The sequence below is a fragment of the Eretmochelys imbricata genome, chromosome 14 (genome assembly GCF_965152235.1).
Source record: "Eretmochelys imbricata isolate rEreImb1 chromosome 14, rEreImb1.hap1, whole genome shotgun sequence".
Classification (NCBI taxonomy): Eukaryota; Metazoa; Chordata; order Testudines; family Cheloniidae; genus Eretmochelys; species Eretmochelys imbricata.
This window is the reverse complement of record NC_135585.1, coordinates 13662778-13673355: the sequence shown is the minus strand read 5'-3', so window position 1 is coordinate 13673355 and position 10578 is coordinate 13662778. Positions and strand designations below refer to the sequence as shown.

The following is a 10578-nucleotide window of genomic DNA, read 5'->3' as shown; positions in this document are numbered from 1 at the left end:
GGACCTCTCAGCAATGCTCAGCTGCTGCTTGCCCCCACTTGGAATCTTTTGCCAGGCCTTCTGGGTGAGTTTGGCGAGCAGGAATTTGAGCCATTCCCAGTGTCAAAGCAACGGGGGCTGTCTCTTTAAAAGAATGAGCCAGGGACTTGCTGCCTTGAGCTCTGAAGGACAAGGACTGTTTCTGACTGAGCCAGGCCCCTGCGCGGTCATTGCGAGGAGCATCCTGCTCACAGCTGGCCTGCAGATCCTCTGCCCGTGGAGCAGACAGAGGGGATTTCAGTTCTGGCTTTGCTTGGGGTTTATTTCTGCCATTGCCCAACTATGTTCCCTTAGGGTGACCAGACAGCAAGTGTGAAAAATTAGGACAGGGGGTGGGGGGTAATAGGAGCCTATATAAGAAAAAGACCCAAAAATCGGGACTGTCCCTATAAAATCGGGACATCTGGTCACCCTATGTTCCCTTGGCAGCTCTTTGGAGATGGTTTGTTGTTTGCCTGTGTGGGGGATGTGGGCATGTCAACACCATCTTCTCCTATGGAACGATAAACATGGCTAACGTGTCAGCTCACAGGCAGTCTCAGCTAAAGCCCTCTGTCCAGGCTGCCTTTACATTGACCAGAGGGGCCACCATGTGTGGCCTGGGAGCAGGCCCAGACTGGGCTTCCCCATCCCAAAGGCAGTGATAGCGTGCTAGAAGGGGCAAAAGCGACTGGGTAGCATGAGTGGATGTTTAATGTCGTCTAGATGGAAAGCACAATATTCCTCCCGAGAAAAAATCAGATCCCACTTGTGTGTGTGACATTTCATGGGGTCCCCAGGCCTGAGTCACCTTGTTTCCCCCTGCCTCCAGCCAGAGGGAGTCTGGCTTGAGGTGGCTGGTGTCCGCTCCTTAAGCCTGTCAGCCCCTCAAACCACTCTCCTACGGGTTATGCCAGCCCTGATTTCGCCTTGCAGGTTAACAATCCCTGCAGCCCAGTCCCTGAGTCCCTTTGAAGCATTCCCCTGTGATAGCTGGTCCCTGGCACTGGCTACTTACAGAAATCCCACATCCTCTGCCCCCAAAGAGCAGTGTGTCTCAGTGCGCCAGTTTTATCTTAACACCCGTCCGCCCTCCCCCGCCAGCACACAGCACTTGTAATAAAACAAAAGAAGGTTTATTTGAGAAAGGATAGCGATTCTCCTAGAAACAAGTGTCAGGGATGGAAACAAATGGTTACAATACAAAACAAAATCATCAAACGCAAACTAGGATCTACACTTACTCACAGTTACCTTTCCTAGCTAATAAAGTAGGTTTTCTCCTCAAAGTTCAGCCTGTTGCAGGGTTGGCTGGCTGGCTTCACGGGAACCAGTATCCAATTTTTCATGAGCACATCCCCCGCTCCCCAAGATGTCTGCTCAGTGAATGGATCCAGAGGCCTTTCCCCACCCTGTGGTATACTGAAACATTCTTTTGTCTTTTTCCAGAGCCAAGGTGATTCCCCATCTGTTGTAATGTTCCTTTTTTACCTCCAAGCGATTTTGATTGTTTGCGGTTGTCTCTGACGGTTTTTCATTGAATGTCTTGGGGTGGAACAAGGCTAGACAATTGAGCCTGGTATTACATCAGTGGCTAACCAAGGCAGGGTGACAACTCCCTCCTGCTTGAATGGGCTACCACTGAGACGCATTATCCCCTGGTGATTAACTTTTACTCCAAGTCCATACAGCAAACGTTCAATATAGCTACCTAATAGGGTTGCCAACTTTCTAATTGCACGAAACCATACACCCTTGCCCTGCCCCATCCCACCCCTTCTCCGAGGCCATGCCCCCACTCACTCCATCCCCCATCCCTCCATCACTCGCTCTTCCCCACCTTCATTCACTTTCACTGGGCTGCGGGAGGGGATGAGGGCTCCAGCTGGGGGTGCGGGCTCTGGGGTGGAGCCAGGGACGAGGGGTTTGGAGTGCAGGAGGGGGCTGCGGGCTGGGGTCAGGAGTTGGGGTGCGGGAGGAGGTACAGGGTTTGGGCTCCGGGAGGAAGTTAGGTTGTGGGAGGGGCTCAGAGCTGGAGCCGGGGGTTGGGGTGCAGGATGGGTTTCCAACCTGGGGCAGGGAGTTGGGAGGAGTGGTGTGTGGGAGGAGGTTTGGGGTTTGGGCTTCAGCCAGGTGGTGCTTACCTCAGGTGGCTCCTAGTTGGCATCGCAGCGGGGCTAAGGCAGGCTCCGCACACTGCGCTAGCCCGCAGGCACCGCCCCCGCAGATCCCATTGGCCGTGGATCCTGGCCAATGGGAGCTGCAGAGCTGATGCTCGGAGCGGGGACAGCACGTGGAGCCTCCCTGGCTGCCCCTGTGCCTAAGGGCTGCAGGGACATGCGCGCCACTTCCGGGCGCTGTGTGGAGCCAGGGCAGGCAGGAAGCCTGCCTTAGCACCGCTGCACCGCTGACCGGACTTTTAACGGCCTGATCAGTGGTGCTGACCAGAGCCGCCAGGGTCCCTTTCCGACTGGGCATTCTGGTAAAAAACTGGACACCTGGCAACCCTATTACATTATTCCTTAAATATCACCCATACACGTCTCACAATGACTATAACTCTTGACGAGTTACAAGCTTTCTCCCCAAATGAATTACAGTAAAATGGGAAACTCCTTTGTCATGTAATGGGCGGGGCCACTTCTGGCCACCACCCCAGACTCTGTACACTGTTCTGTCAACATACAGGGGCTGCAGGGCTGCTATGATACTGTAGGGCCAATGTAAGTGGCCCTATGCTGCCCCCTTTACAGGTAGCTCCCAGTGCAGAGGCCATCCCAGGTCAGTAGCATCCTGCTCAATGGGGGAATCTGGGCTTCAGCACAGCTCAGTGTTGGCTGCCAGAAGTTAGAGCATCCCCAGGACTGCTCTAGTTTATACTGGAAACTGCAGACGCCCTGCGCACAGATGGTTTAAACCCACCTTTGACCCCCTCCTCCCAAAGTTTCACTTTCTGGGCTGTCTCTCGGAGCACAGACTGCTGCACAGGCTCCTTACAGACCGGACAGGGCCACCTACACCATGTTTGCAAAGATCCCTCGCCGTTCTCAGCCACCACAAAATTCCAGAGCCTTTTCAGTGTAACTTAGAGGATGAACAGGAATAATATTGGAACAAGTCCACTGATCCATCTGTGCCATTCTCTTGGCTTTGACCGTGCCCAGTGGCAAAGGCTACAGAGGGAGGCAGCACCCCCACCCCAGCTACAATGGCATGGGGGAATTTTTGCCTGACTCCAACTGGTGATCACCTTCCAACCCAACACATGGGGGCTGAAATGGGGTTGAAGTGTGAAGGGTTCCTCTATGGCAGGGGGGCAGAGCATAGCAAGCGGTGGTGGACTGCTAACTCTGAATGAACACAGAGCCTGAAGACTCCTCTCTTAAGGGGTCAGGATGGAGGGGCAATGGGGAAAGCTGACATGGCTTCAGAGAAAAGATGCCAGTGGAACAAGGTGTTATAGCTGTTACTAAAAGATCATCAAGTCAAGACATAAAGCAAAAAATAAAAGAAAAGAAAAGAAAAAAAAAAAGAAAAAAAACATTTCAAGCCCTCCGCTGGGGAAGAAGCGAATGTCATATATTCCAGCTCTCGAAGGGGCCTGCCTTTGCAGTCCTGAAATCTGCACTGCACGTGGATCTTTTTTGCTGCAAAAGCTTTTCCTGTGTTACATAACATCCCTCCATCTCCACCCCCTCCAAAAGGCACAGCAGGAACAAAATAGAAACAATCTGCCTGGGTTTAGCAGGTAATCAATTTAGTCAGGCTCCCTGTGCTCCGGGCACTGCAGCTACATTGTACCCGTCAGACTCCAAGCGTTTGGAAATTCAAATCAGCTCACCAAGGCGCTGACGCCGGGGTTTGGGGGAATGATCACTCATCTGGCAATTACCAAGCAGCGCTGCTTGTTTCATACCTTCATGACAACAAATATTTAAGACCAGCTTCTCTTCACAACCTGCAGCAAACAAACATGGAGTTGCGGGGCCGGGGCTGGGGGGGGCGTGGGGAGCCAATCTATTGCAGCACTAAATCAACCCCCTTAGCAAAAATGTGCTTTGCCTCCCACAGTGTCATTAATAAACACCAGTAAAAGGACAGCATTGTGCTTTGTCAGGCCTCTTTTTTCTCCTCACCGCTGCACAAATAGGAAATCGATGCTCAAGAGCTAACAGGAAGCAGGGGGAGGTTAATGTGGCCCAGTCCTTCTCCGCTTTGGTGTGAGCTGGGCTGGGGGGGAGTGCAGGTGTGCAGGTTACCCTGTGGCACTTAAAAGCAGATCAATGCCGAGCAGTTAATTGAATAGTAAGGCAGCTGCAGAAGGAGCCTGGAGTGGAGCAACCTCCTTGGCTCAGAAAAGCTGATGCCGGGCAGGGAAAAAAGGCACAACAAACCCATCAAGCCTTGTTATTTTTCTAGGCGTGATGGCAAGCGAGTGCTGGGCCTCCAACCGACATGGGACTGCAGACAAGGAGGAACCAGCCACGCAGAGCTGGTGTGGGATGTGATGTAGGTTGGCAGATGCTCTATACTGCTGCACTCTACTTTCTGGCAGATTGTCCTCTCTCATGTACTGGATGAATTTTATTAATGTATCCTCATTGTTTCTCTGGGTGAAACACCAAATTATTGTAGCTGAAGAGTAAGTGCAAACAGCTGGGAGCTGTTCTGCATGTGCTTAATTCATGTTGAGGTCCATTATAAGCATCCAGAGGAGGTGAATACATCTCTCGGGCCATACTGTGAACTCAAAGACAAGAACATAGTTCTCCATTGCTTTCCCAAAAGACCTTGGATTGCAGGGAATCCTGATCTGGATACCAAACCTAAGAGGGATTGGGTCCGTAATAGACTGTTCATTGCTCAGGACCATGAAGGACTCATAAATAATAATACTTAATATTTATTGAGTGGTTTTCATCCATAGATCTCAAAGCACTGTACAAAGGTGGGTCACCATCATGATCCCCATTTTATAAATGAATCAGAGAACTTAAGGGCCACATGTTTAAAGCTATTTAGGCACCTAAAGAGGCAGCTAGGTACCTTATGGGATTTTCAAAGGCACCTAGGTGCCTGACTCCTACTGATATCAAGTTATCAACACTCAAGTTACTTCTGTCGAGTTAGCCGAACTTGAATGAAAGCAGCCATGCTACGATGGGGGATGGATCACTTGATGATTACCTGTTCTGTTCATTCCCTCTGAAGCAACTGGCATTGGCCACTGTAGGAAGACAGGATACTGGGCTAGATGGACCTTTGGTCTGACCCAGTATGGCCAATCTTATGAATTAACACTTGTTCTTTTGAATTAATACTATGTCCCTGCTGGTGCTGCACTCACTCATGTGAGTCATTAAGCCTTCTGGGGTCATGTCCCCCAGTTCTTTGCCCTGCAGAAAGGGGAGCCACTCTGTCAATTCTTTCCCAGTGAACTGTGGGAGAAGTCATCTGTCCTTCCTGCGTAAGGGGGGGGGAAAGGTGGGAAGGCATTGGAGGACTAGTGGCACTTTAATGGAGCTAGTCAGCAACCACACTAGAATGGTTGTGTTAGCAGCCGACACATTGTGCTGGCTCCAGCTTTAGCCTATACCCCCGATGGGTCCAGCCAACTTAACTGAAATGCAGGGGTACAAACTTAACTGAAATGCAGTGGTACCCAAGGACTTTTGAGTGTGGAAGTGATTCAAGTTAGTGGGCAACACTTGAGTGATAACAGGAGTTAACTTTGGAAGGAAGACAAGCCTGTGAGGGCTGCCCTATACCTCCAGTTGTGCTGGCCTAGTCATGTTACTAGCACGACTGTGCATGTGTGAGGGCTTTGTGTGTGGCTGGCAGTCGAGTTACCAGGAGCAATCAAGCTACACCATGGGGTGGTGATGCGGTAGTCGAACCAAGGCTACGGTGCTTTTGAAAATCCCCACCTCAGTTCTCTAAAGCTAGAATCTGCTGCTCCGCCAACGAAGGAAACAGCAAAGGCAGAAGGGCTCACACGAGAGAGCTATTAGAGTTAGCTGCCCACAGGAAATTACATGGACAATGCTCAAATAAATTGGTTATTCTCGAAGGTGCCACAAGTACTCCTTTTCTTTTTGCGAATACAGACTAACACGGCTGCTACGCTAAAAGGCTACTCTGTTCCCTTCAGTCAAAATGTACAGTGTGGGTGAACATAAACTGATAGGTTCTGAATATTCACTCTGAAAGGAAACATCCCACGACATTGGAGCCCCAGGACAAATGTATCCCTGGTGTTTAGCTCCATTGAGTTAATGGTTGTTGCATCTGAGTCCGACTACATGAGCGTTACACAAGGGTGAAATTGGTCTCCATTGCTTATGGTGGGTGATAAAACCACTTAGCCTTCCGCAGAAGGTTTCAGTCACTGATCACCACAGATCAAGAACAGGCTATTTTGAAGTGATCTGGCACAGACAGATCCTGATGATTTCAGAGTGACTAAGGAGGAGCAGGGGGATTCTCCTACAGTCATTCTGACACGTCGGCCTGCCCTGATCAAGCTGCATTGAAGCATCCGTGGTGCTTTAGGCAGCTTGTGCAGGAGTGGGGAAATTGGCTCAGCCCACATATGGGAAGGCAGCCATCTACACTGGGGGGTAGCAGATGGTGGTGGAAGCTCTTTTTGGCCACAACCACCAGCATAAAGGCACAGAGACACTAGCGACTTGGGGAAGGGTAGAGGAAAAGGGGAAAAAAAATCCTATTGGGGATAGCGTGGTCTTTTTTCCCCAGGAAAAAAAGGTGTGAACTTACCTCATGCTAGCTCACAAGAGTTAACTAATACGAGGTAAAATCCTAGGAAGACAAGGCAGTTGTAGTGTTAACACATTACCAGGTGGTGATAGACCCATGCTCCCCCAGTGTTTACTTTGAGTTGTTAAGGTGTGAAAACTACAGACTGCCTTGTCTTCCCTAGGCATTCACCTGATGTTAGTTACCTCATGTTAGCTAGCATGTGATTAGGACACACCTTTTCCCCACTCAGGTGGGCAGAGGTGGGGGCTAGAGTAGACGTTCTGGATTATCGCCAACTCTCATGATATTTGGCATCTCTGAAAGCCGCAGCTCCTGGAGTCACATGAATCTCAGTGTTCATTCTTAAAAAATGGATGTTTCTCTCTCTCATGGTTGCAGAGAAAAACTGGAAAATGTGACCCCCCCCCCAAAGGTTCAAAGCCCAGGAGGTGAATAAAGAGCCCCCCAGTTTTATTATTGTTTTCAGTCTCCTGACTCATGCTTTTTGAATACATGGTGTTGACAATACTGGCGGGGACTCTGACTGTGTGTGCAGTGCAGGATGATCACCAGTCCCGTATTTGACGCCTAATGTCCCAGGAGCCCTGTCCTGGGGAATCAGCCCCAGGGTCGCTCCCAGAGCCAGGGTCACCCCATCCTGGGAACTCAGAGCCAGGGTCACTCCCAGAGCCAGGGTCACCCCATCCTGGGAACTCAGAGCCAGGGTCACTCCCAGAGCCAGGGTCACTCCCAGAACCAGGGTCACCCCATCCTGGGAACTCAGAGCCAGGGTCACCCTGTCCTGGGGACTCAGCCCCAGGGTCGCTCCCAGAGCCAGGGTCACCCCTGTCCTGGGGACTCACAGCCAGGGTCACTCCCAGAGCCAGGGTCACCCCATCCTGGGAACTCAGAGCCAGGGTCACTCCCAGAGCCAGGGTCACTCCCAGAACCAGGGTCACCCCATCCTGGGAACTCAGAGCCAGGGTCACCCCTGTCCTGGGGACTCAGCCCCAGGGTCACTCCCAGAGCCAGGGTCACCCTGTCCTGGGGACTCAGAGCCAGGGTCACTCCCAGAGCCAGGGTCACTCCCAGAACCAGGGTCACCCCATCCTGGGAACTCAGAGCCAGGGTCACCCTGTCCTGGGGACTCAGCCCCAGGGTCGCTCCCAGAGCCAGGGTCACCCCTGTCCTGGGGACTCAGAGCCAGGGTCGCTCCCAGAGCCAGGGTCACCCCTTGAGCCTGAGCCAGGGACGCCCCGGCCCTGGGGACTCAGCCCCTCGGTGATCCCCGAGTGCGGGCAGCCGGAAGGCCCTAGCCGCGGCCGGGCTCCTCCTCCCCGGCGCAGCAGGGCCTATCCCTCCCCCCGCGCCCGGGGCTGTCCGGCCGCTCCGCGCTCTGGCCGACCGCTGCCGCCCCCTGCCGGCCTCCCCGCAGCCCGAGCACGGGAGGAGGTCGCTGGCGTCGGCCATGATCTCCGCCCCCCTCCTGCGCCGCGGCTGCTGCCTGCTGTCCCGCCGGGCCGGAGCGAGCCGAACCGCCTGGACTCGCAGGTACCGGGGCAGAGCCCGGAGGGAGCCCGAACGGAGCCGGGCCAGGGATTGGGGCCGGCTCGGGAAGCCGGGGACACGGTCACAGCCCCGCGGGATCCCCGAGGGGAGCAGCCCTCCCGGGACTGATCCAAAGGGGGGGGGGAGGTGGTTCTGTCAGGCCCAGGGGGATCCCCCCCAGGATTGGGGGCGGGAGGCTGCTCTATTTGACCCAATGGGATCCGCCCCCCTCGGTCTGGCGCTGTTCAAAAGGGGCGTGTGGTTCTCTGACCCAGTGAGATTCCCTGGCTTGTCTTTGGTCCAGCCCCGAAGAAAGGCTGGGGGGGAATGTGTGGTTCTGTGTTTTGGTGGGAGCCCCCTGTGTTCTTGCTGCTCCTGACACTTGGGTGGTTCTGTCTGACCCACTCCCTGTCTAGGATACTGATCCAAGAGAGATGTTGTCTGCCCCAATAGGATCCCCTTGTCTGTCATTGGTGCTGATCCATGGGGGGAGGGCAGTGGTCTCTGTCCCTGGCAGTTCATGATCCCTTTGCTCCCCCTAGTCTGGCCCAGAGAGAGTTTCTGCCACACCCAGGAGTATTGTCCTCCCTGCTGCCGTTATTATGAGGCATGATTTGTATTCTGAATCTGGCAGCACCTAGGCGGCCTATTGTGCTAAACACTGTACACATTAAAAGAAAAGGAGTACTTGTGGCACCTTAGAGACTAACCAATTTATTTGAGCATGAGCTTTCATGAGCTATAGCTCACGAAAGCTCATGCTCAAATAAATTGGTTAGTCTCTAAGGTGCCACAAGTACTCCTTTTTCTTTTTCGAATACAGACTAACACGGCTGTTACTCTGAAAACGGTACACGTTAAGTGCATGAGAAGAGGCAACTGGGGGATTCAACAAACAGAAAGGGTGGAGGTTGCAATAAGGTTCCCTATCTGTCCTACTGCTGGTCAAGAAAAATTGCCAGCCCCCTTATATCCCTATTCCCTTTGGCCACCCCTAGGACTGAGGCATTCCGTTCATCGCAGTATGAGAGTAAGTGTTCTCTACAGCTAGATCTGACCCAGTGTTGCACCTGGGAGTTATCTGTTTGTTCAGCCTGCCACTGATCCTCATTCTGATTGGTAATGGCCAGGGAGAGATCAGCTGCCTCATCTGCCTGTCCCTGAATCTGAGCCCCATTCCTCTCTGTTAGGGTGTTCAATGCCGTGCCGATTCCTGTACATCTGTCTGATGCAGCATTGATTTTTTTGTGGGTTGCAGTCTTTGGAGCTGATCCCAGAGGCTGTGTAACGTCAGGATCGCTCCATACTAATCCCCTGTATTTTTGTCTACTCTACTTGCCTGTCTTCTCTTGGCCCAAGCTTTGCAGTTAACCTTCCCCTTCATTCCCTTCTCTTGCTCTTGTCTTTGCTCTGTCTCCCATATCCCCCCCGGAACCTCCTTCCAGACCTGCTCCACCCTGTCTGCATCCTCTCCTCCTCCTTCATGTCCCATTTTAGGAGTTTACTCCATTCACAAGGCCCACCAGGTCCTTGGTCTCCTCCAAAATGATGGCAAGAGAGTGAGAAAAGATGAGCCCCACAAAAAGTGTGGGACCCAAGAGACAAGGTGACCCCATGCAGAACACTGAATTACTTGTGTATGTTACTTCTTATCCTTTGTTGGCTTCAAGCCTGTTTAGGTTGGGAACTCCAAGGAGAGACCTTGTCTTTGGATCAGTGTGAGGAGCATCTGGCATGTTTTGGAGCTGCGTAAATGTAAAGTCTCTGTTGCTGGTCTCCTTGTGGAGCGAGGCAAGGCTGAGGCTGTGAGGCCTTTTGGGGTCTGTGGGTACAGTTAGGAGGTAAAAGGAGAGATGTTTGCGGGGGAGGGGGGGAGTGGTTCAGCACAGAGGATCCTGAGGGCTGAGTTTCCTTGGGGTGCTAGGAGGTTGTGTGTGGTCCAGGTTGGGGCACTGGCTGGGGATTTGTGAGACCTGGGTTCAGTTGCTTACGCCCACCACGTGTGACCTGAGGGCGAGTCACTTTGCCTTTCTGTGCCTTGGTTCCCCAGCTGGAAGAGTGGGGAAGATAACTGTCCCCTTCCTCGCAGGGGTGTTGTGAGACATACTGTGGGACTGGAGTACAGGTACCTGCAGCAGAATGAGGTGGCAGTTCTGAGCTTTATACCGGTGGATGGTCTGTGTTGGTCAGAAAGGGAAGGGTTTTGGAGTGGGCTCAAAGGAGCAGCATACCTATTGGGGGCTGGGGGCTCTA

At 52.7% G+C, this 10578-nt stretch overlaps 1 protein-coding gene across 2 annotated transcripts in view; it reads left to right on the top strand.

The window, feature by feature from the left end:
* Positions 1-8207: 8207 nt before the first annotated feature.
* SPATA20 (spermatogenesis associated 20) overlaps positions 8208-10578 on the top strand; it is a 30063-nt gene continuing 27692 nt past the window's right edge. Inside the window, exons 1-2 of one of the 2 annotated variants that reach the window (XM_077833860.1) lie at positions 8208-8328; positions 9685-9931. Coding sequence is in view for 1 of the 2 variants with exons in the window: in XM_077833859.1 (XP_077689985.1) it covers positions 8246-8328 (83 nt within the window). In the remaining variant the exon portion in view is untranslated. The remainder of the gene's footprint in view (positions 8329-9684; positions 9932-10578) is intronic. The other variant, XM_077833859.1, reaches the window with a different exon arrangement.